Source organism: Vicia villosa, linkage group LG1 (genome assembly GCF_029867415.1).
Source record: "Vicia villosa cultivar HV-30 ecotype Madison, WI linkage group LG1, Vvil1.0, whole genome shotgun sequence".
Classification (NCBI taxonomy): Eukaryota; Viridiplantae; Streptophyta; class Magnoliopsida; order Fabales; family Fabaceae; genus Vicia; species Vicia villosa.
The window spans coordinates 210,810,448-210,836,570 of record NC_081180.1 but is presented as its reverse complement, the minus strand read 5'-3'; the positions used below and the strand labels follow the sequence as shown (position 1 = coordinate 210,836,570).

Sequence of the window (26,123 nt, the reverse complement as noted above, 5' to 3'; positions counted from 1 at the left end):
ATTCAGTGTTTTGCAGGTGTGTCACGTGCTATGGTCCCTCATGCTTTCCACCATCAGATCCATCCATCTCTCAATCCAACGCATCAAAACACTCATCCTTACCATGGACTTCATTTAATTCCCACATCTGATTACTATCTTTTTATTTTCTATTTTTATTTTAATTTCTTTATAAAATTAATTAAAAATAGTTTTAAATATCCAAAAAATACACAAAAAATATTTTTAAGTTTCTAAAATAATATTTTATTTTCTGATATAAAAATATTTTATTTTTCTTCATAATTTAAATATTTTGTATAATTAATTAGATAATATGCATATATTTATCTTTTAATTATTTTCAACCAATCAAAAATCATAAAAAATTTGTTCTTTATATTAAATATTGTTTATATATCATAGGCTAATTTTGTACATATTTAGAATAATTTTCTCTTTAAGTTTTAATTATTTGTGTAATTATTTATATAATTATGTGTTAATTAACTTAATCAATTTCAAATCAATTTCAAAAAACCCCAAAAAAATTAGTTTTGTTTTAAAATTAATTAACAAGCATTTTGAACATATTTTGAACTTAATTTCTAGGTTTGAAATTTATTTTCATCTTTTTTCCTCATTTTAGTTTAATTAATCATGCATTAATTATAATTAAAAAACAATCATAAAAAAACCAAAAACACTTCTTTTATTTTCTTGCAATTTAAATTCCTAGATAAATGTATAGGTTGTCAAATTCATATAAATAGCGTAGTTTACATTTCCTGCACAATCGATGTAATAGCGTAGATTTACTTTCCGTATTTTACATTTTCGCATTTTAAATTCCAGCACATATAAACTGCGTGTATGTCAAAGATAAAATTGAATCGTTAGATCACTAACTTCAAAGATAAAATATCTGAATCCAAACACAATCACACTTGCACCTCTTAGGGTAATCCCTTTCTCATTCTTTTCAAAATCAAAATCAAATTCTATTATTTCAAACCCAAAATCGAACTTTTGTTTATATCCGGTGAAAGGATAGATTTTTAAAGGAAATAGGATAAAGACCTTATAACTCAGGGTAGACCTCCTAATTTGCTTGCTCAAATCAAAACAAACAAATCTCTCATATATCATTGTTTTTTTTTCAAAATAAAACTTTCAAAAAGACAATACTTTGTATATATCCAAACAAGGATCATTACGAAGTTAACACTCTTTTTTCCAAAGCATCTTTTGAAAGATAAAAACACTTTGTATACATCCGCACAAGGATCATTACAAATTCAATTTACAAAGGTATTTGAAACCACACACGAGCATTTAAAAGCAATTGAAAACAAGTGAGCTAAGCAAATTAAAGAGCCCATGGATAACCATGGATACAAAGGGTGCTAACACCTTTCCTTTGTATAACCTACCCCCTTACCCAGAATTTCTTAAAGGTCTTTTTTCTGTTTCTTTTATAAACCTTTCCTTAATTGGATAAAATAAAAGGTCGGTGGCGACTCTCTGATTTTCAAACACAAAAGCAGAAACAAAAAGAGTCAGTTCGCGTATCTCTCCGCGAGAGGTATGGCAAAAAACCGAGCGCGCGACAATCTCATGCCAGTACTTGTACGTAACAACCATCTTTTGAACAATCTTTTTAATATTCTTATTTGCTGCTTCAACAGCTCCATTCATCTTTGGCCTATAAGGCGAAGAGTTGTGATGTTCAATCTTGAAGCTTTCACACAATTCTCTCATCATACTGTTATTCAGATTTTAGCTGTTATCAGTAATGATCTTGCTTGGTACACCATATCTGCAGATGATGTTGTTCTTGATAAATATGACCACAACTTGCCTTGTCGCATTAGCATATGAAGTGGCTTCTACCCATTTGGTAAAGTAATCAATTGCTACCAGGATGAATCGATGTCCGTTCGAAGCCTTGGGTTCAATCATGTTAATGATATCAATACCCCACATAGAGAAAGGCCATAGAGAGGAAATAACATTGAGAAGTGTTTGAGGCACATGAATTTTGTCAGCATACACTTGACACTTGTGACACTCCTTTACAAACTTGTAGCAATCAGATTCCATTGTCAGCCAATAGTAACCTGCTCTAAGCATCTTTTTAGCCATCAAATGTCCATTGGCATGAGTACCAAAAGAACCTTCATGAATTTCATGCATCAACATGTCTACTTCGTGTCTATCCACGCATCTAAGCAGGACCATGTCATAATTTCTTTTATACAAAACATCCGCATTGATGAAAAAACTGCCAGCCAATCTCCTCAAAGTCTTCTTATGCTTTTTTGATGCCCTAAGTGGGTACTCTTGGGTCTGAAGGAAATGTTTAATATCGAAATACCAAGGCTTCTCATCTGTTAATTCCTCAACTGCAAATACATGAGCAGGTCTATCAAGACGCCTGATTGTAATTTGAGGCTCCTCATTATGGAAATTCACTTTGTACATGGAAGACAATGTGGCCAATGCATCAGCCATCTGATTCTCATCTCGAGGGATGTGGTGGAATTCAACTTTGTTAAAGAATGTCAACAGCCTTCTGGCGTAATCTTTGTAAGGGATCAAGCCAGGATGACGCGTTTCACATTCTCCTTTAATCTGATTAATCGCAAGTGCAAAATCTCCATAAACATCAAGAATCTTAATTCTCTGATCAATGGCTTCTTCAAGTCCCATGATGTAAGATTCATATTCAGCAATATTATGTGTACAATCAAAACATATCCTTGCAGTGAAAGGAATATGTGAACCTTGCGGGGTAATAATTACAGCACCAATACCATGACCATGAATATTAGAAGCTCCATCAAAAATTAAACCCCATTTAGATCCAGGCTCTGGTCCTTCTTCTGGCAACGGTTCATCACAATCTAGAGATCTTAAATACATCACATCCTCATCCGGGAAGTCCATTCTGATAGATTGATGATCATCAATTGGTTGGTGAGCAAGGTATTCTGCCAACACACATCCTTTCACAGCTTTTTGAGCTCGGTATTCAATATCATATTCAGATAGCAACATTTGCCAGCGAGTAATCCTTCCGGTTAGTGCAGGTTTTTCAAATATTTACTTAATCGGATCCATTTTGGAAATCAATAGGGTGGTGTGATTCAACATATACTATCTCAGTCGGCGAGCAGCCCACACCAAAGAACAGCAAGTTTTCTCAAGCAGTGAGTATCTTGTTTCGCACTCGGTAAACTTTTTGCTAAGGTAGTATATTGCATACTCTTTTCGACCAGACTCGTCATGTTGATCCAACACACATCCCATTGAATTCTCAAGCACTGTGAGGTATATAATCAAAGGTCTTTCTTCAACTAGGGAAAGCAAAATGGGAGGTTCAAGCAGATATTTTTGATACTATCAAAAGCTTTCTAACAATCTTCATTCCACTCACATCCCTGATTTTTCTTTAACAACTTGAAAATTGGCTCACAGGTAGCAGTCATATTGGAAATGAATATGGAGATATAATTCAAACGTCCGAGGAAGCCTCTCACTTGTTTCTCAGTCTTTGGCGCTGGCATTTCCTGAATTGCTTTGACTTTGTCAGGATCTACTTCGATTCCTTTCTGACTAACAACAAAACCCAATAATTTTCCGGAACGGACTCCAAAAGTTCATTTGTTTGGATTCACGCGGAGACGATACTTCCTCAAACGCTGAAACAACTTTAAAAGATCCTCAATGTGCCCCTTCTCTGACTGGGACTTGGCAATCATGTCATCCACATAAACCTCAATCTCTTTGTGCATCATATCATGGAAAAGAATGGTCATGGCCCTCTGATACGTCGCGCCATCATTCTTCAACCCAAAAGGCATTACTTTGTAACAGAATTTTCCCCATGGCGTAATAAATGTTGTCTTTCCATGTCTTCGAGTGCCATCTTAATTTGGTTGTATCCTGAAAAACCATCCATGAAGAGAAAACCTCGAACTTTGTCGAGCTATCTACCAACATATCAATGTGAGGTAGATGAAAATCATCTTTTGGACTGGCTTTATTCAAATCTCTATAATCAACACACATGCGAACTTTTCCGTCTTTCTTCGGAACAGGCACAATATTGGCAATCCATTGAGGATATACAGAAGTGACAAGGAAACCTGCATCTATCTGCTTCAAAACCTCATTCTTAATCTTCTCCACCATATTGGGATGACTTCTTCTTAGCTTTTGCTTGACATGAGGGCATTCAGGTTTCAACGGCAAATGATGCTCCACAATATCTGTGTCCAACCCAGGCATACCTTGGTAGGACCATGCAAAAATGTCAACATACTTTTTAAGAAGCTCTAAATCCTCTTCTTAACATCTTGACCAAGAAGTGCCCTAATCTCGACTTCCTTCTTATCCTCTTCAGAACCCAAGTTGATGACTTCTATCGGCTCTTAATATGGCTGAATGGTGTCTTCCTCGTGCTCAAGCAGTCGGGAAATCTCATCAGGAATACATTCATCACTTTCTCCTTCCGCCTCATACACAAGACACTCGAAGTTGGAAGAGGGTGCAGGGTCATTACTTTCAACGGTTTTATTGATTAATATGCACAAGTGATTATTATTTCAGGAAAAGGAAAGATATATGCAAACATGTAATCGTGCAGATTATGGCAAATGAAAACATATTTTTAAGGTTTTTTGTGTTACCACTTTCCAGAAAAAGCAAAAAGATAAAAAGCATATATATGCAGAAACAAAATGACTTTTATTGATGATTTTAATGTTTGAAACAGACAGAAAAAACCCCAACAACTTCACTTTCATCTTGGGCAGAATGAAAAGATTTTTTGAAAAACATAAAAACAAATTACTTTGAAACATGAGTACAATCAGGAACATCAATGGTGATCCAATTCTTGATCATCTTTCCATGGATCACAAAGTTTGGCATCTCTGGCTCTGATTCATCTTCAATAATAGCATCCACCTCTGGAGGAGTCGGATGTAGGAACCCAGCACTATGAAATATCTCTTGATAAGGGCGAAAAGCAGATTATAACAGACTTGTTTGAAGCAGAAAATCCCAGACCAGTTCTATTCTTGTTATCTTGTAGACTCACCACTTGTCTCCATACTCCTGAATGCCCGTTCTGAACCACCAGCTGAGCATCTTTGAAAGAGGCAATGGAAGCTTCATCCTTCTTGAATTCATCATTAACAGACAGGGCTTGGAACGCGGTTCCAATGACTACTTCATCGGCTTATATAGCACGGAACGAAGAGAGATGACTAATCAGCAAAACTTGTTCTCCATTCACGACAACCATCTTTCCATCTTTCACAAATTTCAACTTCTGGTGAAGAGTCGAAGTAACTGCCCCAGCTTCGTGGATCCATGGGCGTCCCAACAAACAATTGTATGCTGGAAAAATGTCCATCACTTGAAAAGTAATCTTGAAGACAAACGGACCAACACAAATGGGCAAATCAACTTCCCTAACCACTGACTTCTTCGATCCATCAAAAGCCTTCACAATCACATTGCTATATCTCATTGGTGTGCCTCCATAAGACAACTTAGCAAGAGTGGATTTCGGCATAACATTCAACGATGAACCAGTATCAATCAACACATTAGACATCGAATCCTCTTCGCAACCAACAGAGATGTGTAGAGCCAAATTATGATTTCTTCCTTCCTCGGGCAAATCTTCATCGCTGAAGCTCAAATTGTTACATGCAGTAATATTACTCACAACCCTATTAAACTGATCCAAATGCAACTTATGATCTATATAAGTATTGTCTATCTCGTCATCCAATAGTTCCAAACCTATCAGTGTTTGAACATCATCTTGGAGGGCATCACATCCCATAGGATCTTCACCACACAAGGGACAACCATCATGACTAAAATAGATCACTCCTTTTCTAACAAACCTCTCATTTATCTCTTTCAAAGATCCACGTAGAGCACAAATATCAGGCACACGGCAGTGTCTCAAACTATGTTCAACCATATTGACAGCAGACGCTTCATGAGGCGGCAATGGATTATTTTGCATATTAGGACCAATGTCACGGAAGGAAAGCATACCAGAACGAACCAATCTCTGAACTTCATTCTTTAGAGGCCAGCAATTCTCTAAATCATGCCCAGGGGCATTCTGATGAAAAGCACAAGTGGCATCTGATACGCCCCAGACTGCTTTCGGGGTGATCGACTGACCCCACAAACCAACACGAGTCTTTTCAGCATGCTTTGACCTCACTCACACGCTTTCCGGGAAACTTCCCAGAAGGTCACCCATCCCAATACTACTCCAAGTCAAGCACGCTTAACTGTGGAGTTCTTATGGAATGAGCTACCGAAAAGAAGATGCATCTTGTTGGTATAGGTAGTGAAGGATAGAAAAACACTTAGAAAGGGGGGTTTGAATAAGTGTAGTCTAAAAACTTGAACGATAAAAACAATTTGCACAGTTATTTTTATCCTGGTTTGTTGTTAACTAAACTACTCCAGTCCACCCCCACAGAGTGATTTACCTCACCTGAGGATTTAATCCACTAATCGCAACAGATTACAATGGTTTTCCACTTAGCCCACGACTAAGTCTTCTAGAGTATCCTGATCACAACCTGATCACTCCAGGAACAAATGCTTAGACACAAGCTAAGACTTTCTTAGAGTATCCTGACCACCACGTGATCACTCTAATTACAACTGCTTAGACACAAGCTAAGACTTCCTAGAGTATCCTGATCAACACTTGATCACTCTAGTTAGTTACAAATTAATGTAATCAAATAAGAGTTTTACAATGCTTCTGAAAAGCTATAATCACAACAGTGATATTTCTCTTACAGTTTAAGCTTAATCTCACTAATATATTACAACAGCAATGTAGTGAGTTTTGATGAAGATGAAGTTTCTGAGCTTTGAGTTGAACAGCGTTTCAGCAAGTTTTTCAGAATAAGTTCGTTCAGAATTGGTAACCTTGCTTCTCATCAAAACTTCATATTTATAGGCACTTGAGAAGATGACCGTTGGGAGCATTTAATGCTTTGCGTATTCCGTACAGCATTGCATTTAATGTTTCACTCTTTTGTCAACTACCTCGAGCCTTGTTCACGCTGTGTCTACTAACGTTGCTTTTAATAGCTTATAACGTTCCTTTTGTCAGTCAGCGTAGCCTGCCACTTGTACTTGCTTCTGATCTGATGTTTGTGTATACAACGTTTGAATATCATCAGAGTCAAACAGCTTGGTGCATAGCATCTTCTTGTCTTCTGACCTTGAAGTGCTTCTGAGCGTGATACCATGAGAACTTCAGTGCTTCTGCTTCTGATCTCAAGTTCTTCTGATGCTTCCATAGACCCATGTTCTGATTCTGCTTTGACCATCTTCTAATGTCTTGCCATACCATGTTCTGATGTTGCATGCTGAACCTTCTGAGTCAAAGCTTCTGAGCGCTGATTTGTGCATACTCTTTATATATTTCCTGAAAGGGAAATTGCAGTGTATTAGAGTACCACATTATCTTACACAAAATTCATATCCTTGTTATCATCAAAACTAAGAATATTGATCAGAACAAATCTTGTTCTAACAATCTCCTCCTTTTTGATGATGACAAAAACATATATAAATGATATGAATTTGCGATCAGAAAGAGCAGACGGCTAAAGACAATTACACAGCTAAAGCATAAGCATGTGAATATGTCTCCCCCTGAGATTTACAATCTCCCCCTGAGATGAATAATCTCCCCCTGAAATTAATACTAGAAGAATTTTATAAATAAAAGACTTCCCTGAGTATTTCAGTAGAGACGTTCACATATGCTTGATCTTCAGAACATTCACAGCTTCTGATTCCTGCTTCCATCGGACAGCTTCAGAACTTGAATTTCTTTGATCTTCAGAACATTCACAGCTTCTGATTCTTGCTTCCATCGGACAGCTTCAGAACTTGAATTTCTTTGATCTTCAGAACATTCACAGCTTCTGATTCTTGCTTCCATCAGGACAGCTTCAGAACTTGAATTTCTTCTTTCATCACTTCATGCTAGATTGTATCAGAACATTGTTGAATGTACCAGAGCATCATCAGAGCATCTCTACATCCTGAAATGTTACAGAACAACGCTAAACGACAAAAGTCAGCATGAATGAGTTAGAACATATAATATGTATCAGAGCCATATAAAATGTATCAGATCCATATAAAATGTATCAGAACAAATAGACATAATGTTTCAGATCATATTCTATCATCAGAATATCTGAACATTCTTCCTTCTTGCTTCTGATCCTGAAGCTTTATAGCACTCAGCTTGCTTCAAGAATCCAAGAGCTTGATTCATCTTGTTGCTTCTTATGTTGATCTTTTAAAGAGAATCTTCAATTCCTGCAACAACACAACTTAAAGCATAGAGCTTTGCAAGTTCTGTTAGTAATGTGGGGCCTTTTTACCCGGTAACTGATAATATATTAATCAGATCATTTATCACATTTTCTCCCCCTTTTTGTCATAACATCAAAAACATAAAAGATTCAGATGAAAAACAAAAGGAAACAGATGGAAGAAAAAGATAACTTTCATTTAGGCTCAAGAAGACAGAAGTACAGAAGTACAAGAGGATAAGCAAGAGAAGATGCACAAAACAGATGCAGCAAAGCAAAAAACGAAAACAAAACAATTAAGACTCAATCTAAGATGACCCTAGCTTCGACAAGATCTGCGCCAGTATGTCATGAATCCTGTCAGTGCTTGCCGTTTGCCTTGCCATGAAGGAGAGAAACTCAGCATTGGTTGCTTCTTGCGTGTCCAAACGAGAAGGTTCACCAGATGAAGAAGCGCCAGAACTTCTGCCAACAGGGACAGCAATCTCAGCAGGGCGATCTTCTGGAAGGTCTTCAGCTTCTGCACCTTCCATCTCAACATCTGAGTCTGACTCAGAAGCAGCCTCAGCATATTCTGGTTCGGGCAACTTAGAAGCTCCAACTTCCAACGCCTGAAGAATAGCAGCAAGGTTTGTTGGAGGAGTTGGACCAGCAACTTCTGCAGGATAAACCACTTCTGGAAAGACCATGTGAGGAGCGCTTTCAGAAGGGTTCATCAGTTGCCTTTCTCTTTTGTTTGCGATCAGTTTCTTGATTTGATGAGCTTGACGAAGGATTCATGGTGACTTTGCAGATAGAGGAAACCGCTAGGGTTTATGATATGAATGCAAAGAGAGAGAGAGAGAGAGAGAGAGAGCGAGAAAAAAAAACTGAATGCAAGAGAGAGAAATATAAGAGGGAAATGAAACGTTTGAAGAGTATAAAAAGAAAAAGAAATAAACTGAAATGATGAATGGCATTTAATGTTACGTGACATGAGGAGAGAGACTTATGACAAATGAAGTGATTAGCACAGTTACCTAAGTAGGCGTCCCCTCAACTGCACGCATGCTTTTCCAGAGATACGTGAATACGTGTTCATTTTCTGGAGAGACTGGTGACATCTGTTTTGCTTTAAAAGAGCTTCTGAATCAACTTAGACAATGAAACGTTAGTAATAACAGGATCATTACTTCTAATTGATTAAACTCAGAACTTCTTATGGCTGCCTAGTCTTACCATATTTCAGAAGATACTCATACAAAGATCTTCTCATCTTCTCATTTTGGGCACAAGTCCATACTGATATTCTTCAGAATGAACTTAAACCTATCTTCAGCAAGGGGTTTTGTAAAGATATCAGCCCATTAATGGTCTGTATCCACAAAGTTTAAAGATATAACGCCCTTTTGAACATAGTCCCTTATGAAATGATGTTTAATCTCAATATGTTTAGCTTTTGAATGTAAGATAGGATTCTTAGATAAACATATAGCAGAAGTATTATCACAGAAAATAGGAATGTTACTCTCATATATCTGATAATCTTCTAGCTGACTTCTCATCCAGAGCATTTGGGTGCTACAACCAGCAGCAGCAACATATTCTGCTTCTGTTGTTGAGAGGGCAATAGTAGCTTGCTTCTTGCTGTACCATGAGATCAGATGACTTCCAAGAAATTGACAACTTCCAGAAGTGCTCTTCCTTTCAATTCTATCTCCAGCATAGTCAGCATCACAGAATCCTACTAAGTTGTATTCTTTGGATCTTCTGTAGACTAAACCAACATTAGTAGTACCTTTCAGATACCTCAAAATTCTCTTAACAGCAGTTAAATGAGATTCTCTTGGATCTGATTGGAATCTAGCACACAAACAAACACTGAAGAGAATGTCAGGTCTAGAAGCAGTTAGGTATAGAAGAGATCCAATCATACCTCTGTACAACTTCTGATCTACCTTCTTACTTACTTCATCCTTACCTAGGACACATGTTGGATGCATATGAGTTTTGGCTTCTTTGCTTTCAGAAAGATTAAACTTCTTCAGAAGTTCTTTCACATACTTCGTTTGATGAACATAGGTTCTATCAGACGTTTGGTTGATTTGAATCCCAAGGAAATACTTGAGTTCTCCCATCATGCTCATTTCAAATTCAGCCTGCATAGACTCAGCAAACTCCTTTCCAAGTGTAGCATTAGATGTTCCAAAAATGATATCATCAACATATATTTGACAGATTAAAATATCCTTTTTAAAGGTTTTACAAAAGAGAGTAGTTTCCACTTTTCCTCGAGTGAAACCATTTTCCAGAAGGAAAGAACTTAAACGTTCATACCAAGCTCTAGGAGCTTACTTCAATCCGTATAATGATTTCTTTAATTTAAAAACATGATTTGGAGACTTGGAGTCTTCAAAACCAGGAGGTTGATGGACATAAACTTCTTCATCTATATAACCATTTAAGAAGGCACTCTTGACATCCATCTGATAAAGAGTGATGTTGTGTTGAGTGGCAAAATAAATTAATAGACGAATAGATTCTAACCTGGCCACTGGTGCAAAGGTTTTTGTGTAGTCAATCCCTTCTTGCTGACTATAGCCCTGAGCAACCAGTCTGGCTTTGTTTCTTACCACTTCTCCCTTTTCGCTTAGCTTGTTTCTGAATACCCAATTAGTGCCGATGATGTTAAATCCTTTTGGTCTAGGAACCAAGTCCCATACATCATTCCTTGTAAACTGATTGAGTTCTTCTTGCATGGCAATTATCCAGTCTGGATCTTCTAGAGCTTGATCAACAGAAGTTGGCTCGATCAAAGAAACAAGACCTAATTGACAGTCTGCATTGTTCTTAAGGAATGCCCTTGTTCTAATGGGATCGTCTTTCTTCCCAAGGATCACATCTTCTGAATGAGCTGATGCAAGTCTAGGTGATCTTCTGACTGTTGGCTCTTCAGAAATCCTGAGATTCTCTAAAGATGCAGCAACTTGATCTTCTGATCCATTGCTTCTGAGACTATCAGCTTCTGCAGCTTTGCTTCTTGGTTCTACTGCTTCTGATATATCAATATCTATATCTGCAAAATTCTCAAACTGCTTTGGTTTTTCAAGACCAAGCTTATCATCAAACCTGATATTGATTGATTCTTCTACAATCAATGTTTCAGTATTGTATACTCTGTAGCCTTTAGAGCGTTCAGAATATCCAAGAAGGAAACACTTTTGTGCTTTAGAATCACACTTACCAAGATGATCTTTAGTATTCAGAATAAAACATACACATCCAAAAGGATGGAAATATGAAATGTTGGGCTTTCTGTTCTTCCACAATTCATAAGGAGTCTTATTTAGAATAGGTCTGATAGAGATTCTATTCTGAATATAACACGCAGTGTTTATTGCTTCTTCCCAGAAATGCTTAACCATATTGGTTTCATTTGATCATGGTTCTGGCCATTTCTTGTAGAGTCCTATTCTTTCGCTCTACAACTCCATTTTGCTGTGGAGTTCTATGACAAGAGAAATCATGGGCAATACCATTTTCTTTGAAGAACTCCTCAAAGAATCTGTTCTCAAATTCGCCACCATGATCACTTCTGACCTTTATGATCTTGCACTCCTTCTCAGATTGGATCTGAGTGCAGAATTCAAAGAACACTGAATGAGACTCATCCTTGTGTTTTAAGAACTTTACCCATGTCCAGCGGCTATAATCATCAACAATGACTAATCCATATTTCTTCCCTCTGACAGATGCTGTTTTGACTGGGCCAAACAGATCAATGTGCAAGAGTTCTAACGGCCTTGAGGTAGACACAACATTCTTAGACTTGAATGCAGGTTTGGAGAACTTGCCCTTCTGACATGCTTCATAAAGAGCATCTGATTTGTATTTCAGATTTGGGAGTTCTCTGACCAGATTTAGTTTGTTAATCTGAGAAATCTTTCTCAAACTAGCATGTCCTAATCTTCTGTGCCAGACCCATTGCTCCTCAGAAACAGACATAAGACAAGTCACCTTCTGCTTCTCAAGATCAGAAAGATCAATCTTATAAATGTTGTTCTTTCTCTTGCCTGTAAATAGGATTGAGTCATCCTTCTGACTTACAGCCTTGCAAGACTTTTGATTGAAGATTATATCATAACCATTGTCACTTAATTGACTTATGGACAATAAGTTATGCGTTAATCCTTCTACAAGAAGTACATTAGTTATGGAAGGAGAGTTACCGAGACTTATGGTTCCAGAGCCAATGATTTTGCCCTTCTGATCTCCTCCAAACTTGACTTCTCCATCTGGTTTAAGCACCAAGTCTTGGAATGTAGACCTTCTTCCCGTCATGTGTCGCGAGCACCCAGAGTCCAGGTACCATGACATTTTGCTTTTTGTCCTCTTTTCCGCCAAGGATATCTGCAACAGAAATTATCTTCTCCTTAGGTACCCACAATTTCTTGGGTCCTTTCTTGTTAGTTCTCCTCAAGTTCTGATTGAACTTGGGTTTAGCAAAATATTTAACAGGAGGAACAGCATGATATTCTTTAGGTTTGTCAGCATGATATTTCTTAGGATGTGTCACATGCTTCTTGGTGTGAACAGTGTTAAAGCTTTGTGCATGTGAAGTGAGCCTAATATCATGTGCATGGCCATATTTGAACTGATCATACAATGGCTTGTATGTGATCTTCAGATCATCAACAGGTTCAAACTTATGTGAGGTATCACCCTCATAGCCAAAACCAAACCTTCTGTTTCCATAAACACCATATATCATAGAAGCAAGATGACTTCTGCCAATACTTCAAGATAAGAACTTTCTGAAGCTCGGGTCATATTCTTTCAGAATATGATTCATACTAGGAATGGATTTTTTTTGTTTCAGAAGGAGATCCACTATCTTTGGATAGATTTAAAACTTTTTCCTTCAGTTCAGAATTTTCCAATTCCAGCTTCTTAGTTTCAAACTCAAACTGCTTTTTCAGCTTTTTGTATTTGATACTAAGATGAGCCTTGAGTTCCAGAAGTTCTGTTAAACTGAAAACTAACTCTTCTCTAGATAGTTCAGAAAATACCTCTTCAGAATCTGATTCTGATGTAGATTCTGATCCATCATCTTCTGTAGCCATCAGCGCGAAGTTGGCTTGCTCTCCTTCAGAGTCTGATTCTGATTCTGATTAAGAATCATCCCATGTTGCCATAAGACCTTTCTTCTTATGAAACTTCTTCTTGGGATTCTCCTTCTAAAGTTTTGGACACTCGTTCTTGTAATGTCCAGGCTCATTGCACTCATAGCAGACAGCCTTCTTCTTGTCAGATCTTCTGTCACCAGAAGATTCTCCTCGTTCAAATCTCTTTGAACTTCTGAAGCCTCTGAACTTCCTTTGCTTGCTCTTCCAGAGTTGGTTTACCCTTCTGGAGATCATGGACAGTTCATCTTCTTCTTCTGATTCTGATTCTTCAGAATCTTCTTCTTTAGCCTGAAAAGCGTTAGTGCATTTTTTAACATTAGATTTTAATGCAATAGACTTACCTTTCTTTTGAGGCTCGTTTGCGTCCAGCTCTATTTCATGGCTTCTCAAGGCACTGATAAGCTCTTCCAAAGAAACTTCATTCAGATTCTTTGCAATCTTGAATGCTGTTACCATTGGACCCCATCTTCTGGGTAAGCTTCTGATAATCTTCTTTACATGATCAGCCTTGGTGTAGCCTTTATCCAGAACTCTTAATCCAGCAGTTAGCGTTTGAAATCTTGAGAACATCCTCTCAATGTTTTCATCATCCTCCATCTTGAAGGCTTCATATCTCTGGATTAGAGCAAGAGCTTTAGTCTCCTTGACTTGAGCATTTCCCTCATGGGTCATTTTCAATGACTCATATATATCATAGGTCGTTTCCCTGTTAGATATCTTCTCATACTCAGCATGAGAGATAGCTTTCAGCAAAACAGTTCTACATTTATGATGATTCTTGAAAAGCTTCTTCTGATCATCATTCATTTCTTGCCTTGTAAGCCTTACGCCACTAGCTTTCACTGGATGTTTGTAACCATCCATCAGAAGATCCCATAGTTCACCATCTAGACCAAGAAAGTAACTTTCCAGTTTATCTTTCCAGTATTCAAAGTTTTCACCATCAAATACTGGTGGTCTAGTATAACCATTGTTACCATTGTATTGCTCAGCAGAGCCAGATGTAGATGCAGGTGGATCTGTTGGAATTTCACCAGCCATCTTTTATTGAAGCGTTTTTCTCTTCCTGAATCTTTTCTAAACACGGTTAAGTGCTTGCACCTTAGAACCGGTGCTCTGATGCCAACTGAAGGATAGAAAAACACTTAGAAAGGGGGGGTTTGAATAAGTGTAGTCTAAAAACTTGAACGATAAAAACAATTTGCACAGTTATTTTTATCCTGGTTCGTTGTTAACTAAACTACTCCAGTCCACCCCCACGGAGTGATTTACCTCACCTGAGGATTTAATCCACTAATCGCAACAGATTACAATGGTTTTCCACTTAGCCCACGACTAAGTCTTCTAGAGTATCCTGATCACAACCTGATCACTCCAGGAACAAACGCTTAGACACAAGCTAAGACTTTCTTAGAGTATCTTGACCACCACGTGATCACTGTAATTACAACTGCTTAGACACAAGCTAAGACTTCCTAGAGTATCCTGATCAACACTTGATCACTCTAGTTACTTACAAATTAATGTAATCAAATAAGAGTTTTACAATGCTTCTGAAAAGCTATAATCACAACAGTGATATTTCTCTTACAGTTTAAGCTTAATCTCACTAATATATTACAACAGCAATGTAGTGAGTTTTGATGAAGATGAAGTTTCTGAGCTTTGAGTTGAACAGCGTTTCAGCAAGTTTTTCAGAATAAGTTCGTTCAGAATTGGTAACCTTGCTTCTCATCAGAACTTCATATTTATAGGCACTTGAGAAGATGACCGTTGGGAGCATTTAATGCTTTGCGTATTCCGTACAGCATTGCATTTAATGTTTCACTCTTTTGTCAACTACCTCGAGCCTTGTTCGCGCTGTGTCTACTGACGTTGCCTTTAATAGCTTCTAACGTTCCTTTTGTCAGTCAGCGTAGCCTGCCACTTGTACTTGCTTCTGATCTGATGTTTGTGTATACAACATTTGAATATCATCAGAGTCAAACAGCTTGGTGCATAGCATCTTCTTGTCTTCTGACCTTGAAGTGCTTCTGAGCGTGATACCATGAGAACTTCAGTGCTTCTGATTCTGATCTCAAGTTCTTCTGATGCTTCCATAGACCCATGTTCTGATTCTGCTTTGACCATCTTCTGATGTCTTGCCAGACCATGTTCTGATGTTGCATGCTGAACCTTCTGAGTCAAAGCTTCTGAGCGCTGATTTGTGCATACTCTTTATATATTTCCTGAAAGGGAAATTGCAGTGTATTAGAGTACCACATTATCTTACACAAAATTCATATCCTTGTTATCATCAAAACTAAGAATATTGATCAGAACAAATCTTGTTCTAACAGGTAGTACCTATCAATCCTTATAAGACATCTTTCAACCATGCAGTCTCATCCCTGCACAGCCTTAGGATCCCTCTCATTCCGATGTGGCGACCACCATTGCCCTCTTCGGCCTCAAGTGTTCCATGCGGTGCAACCACCTCTCGCCTTCTTCGGCCTCAGGTGTTACATGCCCACCAGCTTCTGCATGGTTCGTCCTCGAACCATATCGTACTGGGAGAGGTCTGGCTCTGATACCATTTGATACGCCCCAGACTGCTTTCGGGGTGATCGACTGACCCCACAAACCAACACGAGTCTTTTCAGCATGCTTTGACCTCACTCACACGCTTTCCGGGAAACTTCCCAGAAGGTCACCCATCCCAATACTACTCCAAGTCAAGCACGCTTAACTGTGGAGTTCTTATGGAATGAGCTACCGAAAAGAAGATGCATCTTGTTGGTATAGGTAGTACCTATTAATCCTTATAAGACATCTTTCAACCATGCAGTCTCATCCCTGCACAGCCTTAGGATCCCTCTCATTCCGATGTGGCGACCACCATTGCCCTCTTCGGCCTCAAGTGTTCCATGCGGTGCAACCACCCCTCGCCTTCTTCGGCCTCGGGTGTTACAGCATCAGCTTTGTACCACCAAGGGAGTTTCTCTGGAACAGGAGGCGGTGACCTTGGTTGAACCAACTTCTTATGAATTAGAGCATGATACAATTATGTGTTTGTCATGGGGATAGGATCAAAATTAACTCGAGGATACGGATTCCGCCTTGCTGGCTGTTGATTAGTAGGAGCTATAGGCACTGAATTCACAACAGGAGTCACTGACGCCACTTGTTGAGGTTGACTTCTGGATCGGCTATTCCTTCCATGAGAAACAGCATTAGCATCTGATTCCTTCTTCTTTTGGAAAGAAGAACCATACTTCTTCGCACCACCGGACGGATTGTCATTGTCATACCCCAAAATTTGCCCACCACATTTTCATACTTAAACTCACTTGAATATCAAAGTCTCAATACTTGACTGGATGCACACTCTCCTAGTCAACTACCCTCCAACTAGGGTTTTGTTCTTCTCAAGGAGAAGTCAACTTCTGACGCCTCAAATGGACCCCATGGCCTCCATATGACTCATACTATCCTAATGCCAAGTTTCGAGCTCTGATTCACAAGATTGCTCTGTCAAAAGTTCAAATGGTCAACAGTCGACTAGTTGACCTAAAAGTCAATTGTGGTCAAAGTACAGTCAAAACTCCTGATTTTTGTCAACAACCTTATTTTGAAGTATCATTCACCATTTGATCAAGAATTGATCATGGTTCATCAAGGAAAGATCAGAAATCAACAATTTCAAAAGTTTCTTAATTAGGGTTTTCATAGGAGAAAGTTAACTGAACTTTGACCAGCCATAACTCCCACATGGAACATCAAAAATTTCCCATACAAAGCTCATTTTGAAGGAAATTGAATTCTCTACAACTTTGTCTCTCACATGCCAAGTCTAAAAATGCTTCATTTGAGAGATATGGATCAAAAGATTATAGGTCCTTTTTTGAAGTCAACCAAAAGCAGTTTTTTGTCAAAGCAAATATCATCAAGATAAAATCCTCAAATGGAAAAAAAGCTTCCAAAGTGGATTGTAGAGAACATCTTGAGGTTTTCAAAAAGTCCCAGAACTCTTCCATATCTTAAAAATTGATGGAGATATGCCTTGTTAAAGTTTGACCATTTTAAGAGAAAAAATATGAAGTAAAAGACTCCAAAATGGATTTCTTTGCAAATGGGCTCAATTTTTTGTGATCCAATCTTGATCCACAAGTTATCCAAAGCCCCAAATTTGATTACCACGAATTTTTGATTTTTATATGATTTTATATGATCCACAAGTTATTCAATTAAAGATCTTATTCCAATTACAATCAATCACCATAATGCTCCATATTTGATACAAAATTCGTGCAATTGGAGATTGAAAGAAAAGATTGAAATTTGACCATATTTGGAAGGCTTAAAATCAAGATTCAAACCAAATTGCAATCATCAAAATTAAGGAGATTTGATTTAGTTTTTTAACCTGATTTGATCTCCTATATATGCATAAACACATTCAGATGCAAAAGAGAAAAAAAAGAAGGCTGCAGAAACCCTATTCAGAAGCAAACAAAATCGTAACCAAGGAGGAAGGAGGAGGTCGAATTCCAGGCCAATTCAAGTGACTCCGAGCATCAAACAAGGTTCTCGATCCCGTTCTGAAGATAACCGAATCGTTGCCATTAGCCAGAGCTTCTTGAATCGAACGTACTGAGTATTACGGTTTGCATATTTTTTTATTCTTTGATTTTGGCAATTTATGCACCATAAACATGTTTTGATCATATATTTGTGTTTAAAGTGATGTTTGCAAGCCTTTTGTGTGGTTTAATTCGATTTTGGTTGTGGATTAAAGATTCCACCATAGCTAGGGTTCATAGGTTTCAATTTGGGGCCATACAAATAAAAGCCAAATTGATTAAAATTGATGATGTCATCGCGCTTAAGGAGTAATGTTTATCTGATCTGGGCTTTTATTTGAGGTTTATATGGTTTATATCGTGAACTGGAAGGTTGCAGGTATTAGCCATGGTGGAAATCCGTAGCTAGAAGATGGTGAAACCGTGGGTAAAAGTTTTGTCCTCACGAAGAAGATGATAGGGGTCAGGGCGCGCAAAACGTTTTTGATTTTTTTTAATATTATACTTTTTGAATATATTGCTTGTGAATCATGTTATTATCAGCGAACAAACCATGAACGAATGGCGGATGGAAGCAATATAAGTTCTTCACGCGTGAGTGGGGGGGTTCAATCCCTCGCTCCAGCTTATTTTTTTTTATGAAATATTTGCCTCCTGATCCTGTGTGTAACATCCATGGAGTCTCATGACGCGCCCTCACGCGTCAATCATTGGATTTCCAATACAGTCAGATCAAAGGGTCCTGGAGAGCCGGTCCACCATGTTCCTCCAGAAGCGGGGTACACCTGATTACCAGCTAAGTATTCTAAAATTTATTTTTTGTTTTAATTACATAATATAGTTTTCTGTCTTTATTTTATTTTGCTTGTTTATTTTATTTGTTTTCAAAATTCTTTTAAAGTACTTCTTTAACAAAATTGTTTTAAATTTCTTTTTTAAAAAAAAAAACATCAAAAGTAAAAAATAATTTATTTAATATCAATTATTGATAATAATTGTATTTGGTTGAAAGGTTTTAAAATTAATTTAAATTGTTAATAATTTAATTAATTATAAATGTTTTTTTATTAATTGATTAGAATACACAATAGGGTTAGGATATTTGATCAAAATTTTATTTCGGCCAATAATTAATTAATTTCAAAATTTTATTTCGGACAATAATTAATTAATTAATTTGATTTTATTCATTTATTCTATTAACCAGGGTTAACTTGTGCCCTAATCAGGGTTTACGAAGATCATGCCTACACTAAAATTTTCTCTTTGTTGTGTAGTTTTCCATGGATGCAAAGGGTGCCTTACACCTTTCCTTTGCATAAATTACCCCCCGAACTCAGTTTTTATTTAAAAGGTTTTTCCTGTTCTTTTAGCCTTTCTGTTAATTTGGATAAAATAAAAGTCGGTGGCGACTCTTGCTTACCGTACATTTCGAATAAAGTCAGTTCACCGTATTACAGTCATTCTGAACCAGACGACCTTCTCGCACAGCTTCTTCAAGTCTAACACCCATACCCACCATTTCTGTGAAGTCTACAGGAGCACTTGCAATCATCTTCTCATAGTAAAATGGACCAAGAGTCTTCAGGAAAATCTTAGTTATCTCTTTCTCTTCCATTGGAGGAATCACTTGGGTGGCAACCTCACGCCATCTCTGAGCATATTCCTTAAAGGATTCTTTTTCTTTCTGCATCATAGCTCTCAACTGATCTCGATCAGGAGCCATGTCCACATTGTACTTGTATTGCTTAATAAACGCCTCAGCTAGGTCATTAAAAGTGCGAATATGGGTGCTATCAAGGCCCATATACCACTCAGAAGCAGCTCCAGTCAGACTGTCTTAGAAATAATGGATCAATAGATGTTGATCATCAGTGTCAGTGGACATCTTCCTTACATACATCACCAGATGTGCCTGAGGACAGGAATTTCCCTTATACTTCTCGAATTCCGGCAACTTGAACTTAGCAGGTACTTTCACATTGGGAACAAGACAAAGATCATGCACATTCTTTCCAAACAATTCTTTCCCACGCAGGGCTTTCATCTCTTTCTGCAATTCTTCAATCTGGTCTTGGAAACCATCCATTCTGTCGTGAATACCCAAACCTTCACTTGGCGCAGCATCATAAATGGGCTCTGGGGCAAAAGGACCAGTATGAACAATAGGAGACGTAGTGACCATGACAGGAGTCAAAGGACAGGTCATCTCAGGAACAGACAGCTAACCTTCAGGCATACCCTAGGGATATCCATTAGGAGTAGCAGCGGCAGGAACAACAGGAATTGTTGTAGCAGCGATTTCAGAGATCACAGTGGCCTGACCTTGAGCTGGGGCATTAGAAGGAGGAGGAACCTGATTCTGATTCTGATTCTAATTCTGAGTAGCCATCAATGTCTCTACTAGAGCAGTGAGACGCTCCACCCCAGATCTCAAAGAAACAACCTCTTCACGTAGTTCTCTGTTCTCTTGTTCAAGACCTTCCATCTTCTTTTTGCAGTTAGCTCGAGTGTTATACCGGTGAGACAGCTTGATTCTGTATGAAGAACACTGAATAAGACATTGAGAATACTCTCGGAATGATGCATGAAATGCAATGCAAATGATTTATATATATTTTGGTTTTCAAGGAACTTTAAGACATTAATTGTAAACATTAAAAACACAACATAAAACATAGTAAAATTCTTTCATTAATAATGGAAAAGCTTACAAAAGGTTCAAAGTTCAAAATTACAAAACAACAGAAAAGCTAAAAACTAGAAGGAAACGCCTCTGATGAAGATCCAGCTTCTCTTTGCAGCTTCCTACAGAGCTTCTCCAACTCATCTTCATAAAAGGCTTTCATGTGAGTCTTCTCAACCATCAGCTTATCAGCAACTTCCTTCCATGCAACCGAATCTTCCTGACTACCAGAGGAAAATAAATCCTCTTGTTGTCTCTTCCTCTCTTCACCATGTTGCTGAGGTAGTTCTTCCTGACGACGGATCTGATTATCTTTCTCCATCAACCAATCATCTTGAAGATAAAGCATATCATCCTTTTCTTCCAGTTGTTTCTTCAACTCTTTCTTCTCAATTTCTGAAGCATGAAACTTCTTCATCCAAGTATCTCTTTCCATTCTCATCCTAGCCACGAACTCTTGGTGTTCCTCACTACTCTCAATGGGAATAGTGGAAGATGATGATGGAGCAACAGGTAGAGAGAGTTCTTCGAGTAAATAAGGCATCTGAAGAGTGTGAGCTCTAGCTTGAACCCAATCAGTGTAGTCTTTGAGAGTAACACATTGCTTATTTCCCAAATCTCTTCCTATCAATATGGTGCCAAGCACGTACAAACCGATTTCTCATATCCGAATCTCCATCCTGTTATGATAAAAGATTCCTGACACAAGAATACTAGCAGGTCGCTCCTTCATGGGGTAACAAAATTGACGCCTTGCAAGAATAGGGTTGTAGGTAATTCCTCATTATATACCAAGAAGAGGTACATTAGGGAATTCTCCGCAACTAACAATAATCTCACCAATGTCCTAAGCAGGATTGTACCAATTGATGTTCCCATTAGTAAGAGGCATGATCTTCTGAGGCCATAAGAGACCGTCAGGGTTGCTCAAGAAATTCTTAGTTTGAGGTAAGTGCGAAATAAACCACTTATAGAGCAAAGGAGTGCAACAGTTGATAAGTCCACCTTTCTTATCGGTCTTATGGTGAATAGAATGATAAGTATCCCCAAGCAAAGTAGGCACATGATTCCCAATCGTGAATATCCGAATAGTATTAACATCGACAAAGTTGTCAACATTGGGAAAGAGTATCAAACCATAGATGAGCAAGGCCAGGAAAGTCTCAAAAGCGATCATACTTCCTTTACTAGCCAACATATAAGCCTTCCCAATCAAGAACTTAGAAGTCAACCCCCAAATTCCTCCTTTTTTGGTCATGTTTGCTTTCACATCTGATATCTTCAAGTGAAGAAGCTCTGCTATCTCATCAGCCTTAGGATCTTTCTCTAGACCATTGAACGGTATATCATCTGTAACTGGCAAACCGATCCAATAAGAATACTCCTCCAAAGTGGGCATAAGCTGATAATCCATAAAGGTTAAACAGTGATAAACCGGGTCATAAAACTGCACAAGAGTCTCAATAATCCCCTTCTCCACTTTGGTCTTCAGAATAGAGATCAACTTCCCATAACAGTTTCTGAAATTGTCAGGATTAGGAACCAAAGTTGCTAGCTCTTTCAACTCTTTCGCACTTGAGTTCCTGAAAGTGTACTTCTCGATGCTTCTCTTTCGATCCATGGTACCTGTGATGTTTACAAAAAAAAGTCTCTAAGTTCCTTGAAAACTATTCGTGAAGAACGTTTTTATGAATGCATGAATGCATGATTTATGCATCAACCACAATCAAGAGTACATAAGATCACACAAAATCACACAATCCAAGTTCAAAGGTTCGACGTCACGAGCATGGAGCCATGGGTCTAACCAGCCCAAAAGGTATGATCTAGGGAATTTTGTACCTGTCGATCGGGTTCTACAAAGGTTCCCAGAGTTTTCAATCTTCTATCGGATACTACCGACACGCACAATTGCTCATGGGCGCCAATAATATGCCTAAAAAGACCTCATCTGAGCGTAGCATCGCATGACAACAAGCTTAAATTGGTACTTAACCTTGTTTCTGCGCTACATCCTAAAAAGGCTTAGATGGGTTAAAAAGGTTCTAGGCCATTCAGCTTCTACGGACACTCATTATTGAAAGTAATAGCGTTCTTACGATGGTTCGTAACAACATCTACTACCTTCCATGAGGCCTCCACTGATTGGGGTTCGACCATATGACGCTCATGTTAAGGATTGCTCCTGACATGCGACTATTGGTCTTACCACCTCCTATCTCAAGTTACTCACCAAAGTCCGGGTTAGTACTTTATCTCATCACAGAGGAACCATCGAGAACCAAAAATAAAAAAAAATAAATAAACAAACATAGCACACAACTCGGATAGAAATCAACGAGTATGCCACTAGCTCTCTCACGCATAAAAGATCTCATTATATCAATCAATTTCAAAATCGTGGGGTATCACCACTCGCTACAACAATTAATTGTGTCTAAACTTTTGAAGAAAAGCCAATAAGGGCAAAAGATATTTTTTAAAAAAGATTTTTTAAATAAAGATAACAAACATAAGAAGATTTTGAAAAAAGGAGAAAATTTTGAAAATCTAAGAAGGGGAGGAGATGAAGAGGCTATCCTAGTGCGTAAAATAAAAGTACGATCTAACCGAAATAAGAAACCAACACTTAGACATTATGAGTCAAGGTAGATTTCCCATCCTTTGGAATATCAATACTAAATCAACATATTATCACTTGGGAATCCAGATGAACTTATTTTCTTTAGCACCATTTTGCATTAAGCACATTAAAGTTCTGACGAAAATCGGGCAAAGTAACGACTGTTTTTGGGTAAAATCCTTATCGCGACGCCTTGGAATTAACCATCAAGGGCTTTCAAGGAAATACCTGCACACATAAACAGACAACAATCCAATGCCAGACAGACAGAATAACGACAGAGTAACAACAGAATAATAGGGTCCAGAGGTACTAAGTCCAAAAGTCCAAGTCTCCAAAATGCCCGGGATAGTAACCAATAGTTCATAGAGAACCTTATGTGTTTTTTTAGATTTTTGTTATTTATTAATGTTTTAGCACAAAAATAGATGTAGCAATCTGCCCTAAAAATTAAAGATTTAGAGTCGTCACCTATTCTACCAAGGCGAATAGGAAACCTTACGTAGTTGAGAGATCGGGGTAAGATACTATATTCAGATCGAGGGAATGTGTTAGGCACCCTCAACCCTTTCCTATGGTTTGCATTATAAAGTCAAGTTTTATGGCTAAAAGTTAAGGTTAATAGCTAAGGAATTGAATAGGGGAAAAATTGAGATTTTAGGGAGGGGGACTCGCCTTGTTGCCAAGTGCCTATGTATCGTAGTTCGGGAAAAGGGTTGTACGCCTTAGAATTTGAAATTTGATATGGTTGGAAATTGCTTCAAAGGCTTTTTGAATGGCCTATGATAATCTGTAGTTTGGTACTAGGAATTTGAAAAGGTTTGGGAAGTGTTTTAGGATTTGGGCGTACAACCCTGGTTTTAATTTGTACTATTAATCGCAATCATCAATAGGTTTGATCACCATAATTAATAGATTAGTAAAGAATTGCTGGCAATTCTAATCGATTGATTCGATTATCACTTTTAGCAAATGGATGTATTTTAATTATTTAATTTTATCGTTACCCCTCATAATCAATAGCTTTGATTAAAAATAGTAACGAATTTTTAAAGGAAAATATGCTAATCATGGTAACCAATAGATTTGGTTAAAACCATTTAGCAAAATAAATTTATTTGAATTATATTATTTAATTAAAGATTTATATATATTTTTATTTAATTACTCCATTTTTAAGAAAGATTTACTTATAAATTATAAAGTATTTACGAATGTATTTTTATTCCTAAATACAGGGCTTTGATAAATAAAACATATAAGTGGGCCTAAATAACATTTACAGTCCAAAATGACACCAAAAGATCTATTATAACAATAGAAACAAAATAATGATTAAACAAAAAAACAAATATCAAAAAATAAGTAAAAATAAAAAAGGGAGATAAAGGGGCACGCCCCTGCTAGTTACGTGAATATATAAAAAATCAAATGGAATGATGGTAAGGATGACTAATTCAACCCTTTTTAGCGGACCAATAGGATGACGACAAGTGTCCATTATAATTAAAATGAAAAAACATTTAATAGGAAAACCAAATGAAAGAGAGCATGTTTTTTCTAGATCTCAGTTTTCTCTCTCGCTTACCAAACACAATAATTCTTTCTTCTTCCTCAAATATCAAAATTGAAAATCATAACCATAACCAAAGCTTTCAACATAACAATTTAAATAAAATAGAAGGTGGAAAGATCTGACCTTAAGGGCATATCGGCTTCACGACGGATGTGGCTCGAGAACAGAGGCGGCGATCTTGTGAACCTGTAGCTGCGTGTAGTTGTCGCGACTGGCTTGCAGAGTGGAGGCCGATGATGGTTCGATCGGAGGGTGTCCGTTCGCGGTGGTCGGAGCGCAGCAGATAGAGGCGGACCCGCGGCTGCGCGCGGTGTCTTTAAGCGGTGAGCGGGTGGTGGTTCCGTCGCGATTCCGGCGTTGCGTCGTGGTGGGCGTAAGCTTGTACGGTTCGTCGGAGATTCTCGGTGATAATGTTGTTCCATGTAGAAGCGGTATATTCGCGGGGTGGACCGATTCACTTTTCTTTCTTCCGCTATAGATACTATTATAAACCTGCATAAACAATTGTTTACAATTTGAACTCTACTGTTAATATGAGTTATACGAAATCGGCAAAGACATGATTATGTTATTGAGGATTATGATAATTGCAATGGTAGATTTTGTTGAGACTTTAGTGATGAAAGCTATCTCGATGTTGAAACGGTGGTATTTGGATATTTGTTTTTGTACATTACACGGCTGATTTATGTATCGGTGAGTATATGATGGTGGTAAATGTCATGGTGGTAATTTGATGAATGTTGTTTAGAAAGAAACCATATAAAATATTGGATGTGAAAACAAAGGTTTTCGGATGGTAGGTTATTGGTGTCCCCTAATTTGTTAAAATTTGTGTTATTTATATTAGTTACATTAGGTTTTTTCTTAATGGGCCTAGTGCCCAATTTAACCTAATAACTCAAAATAATTTAAATTAAAATTGATAATAATTTTATTATAATATTAACCTTGGAATAAAAATAGAATACTAATCCTAATCAGACTATTATTAATCCTGAAAATAATCCCAATATATATTAATAGTTAGTAAAACACAATCATACTAATAATAAGATTGCAGCTAAAAATTCAAATAAAGTGCAAAAATAAAAGAATTAAATAGTGAAACCAATTTATAGTACAAATATCTCAAAGAG

At 37.6% G+C, this 26,123-nt stretch overlaps 1 protein-coding gene across 1 annotated transcript; it reads right to left on the bottom strand.

Annotated features, from left to right (window-relative positions):
• Positions 1-451: 451 nt before the first annotated feature.
• LOC131644836 (uncharacterized) lies at positions 452-25,788 on the bottom strand. Its single transcript, XM_058915431.1, has 2 exons — positions 25,108-25,788; positions 452-22,411 (listed from the first exon to the last, which is right to left on the bottom strand). The coding sequence occupies exon 2, from the start codon at positions 3,037-3,039 to the stop codon at positions 1,759-1,761; it is 1,281 nt and encodes a 426-aa protein (XP_058771414.1). The 5' UTR covers positions 3,040-22,411; positions 25,108-25,788; the 3' UTR covers positions 452-1,758.
• Between the last annotated feature and the right edge of the window lie 335 nt (positions 25,789-26,123).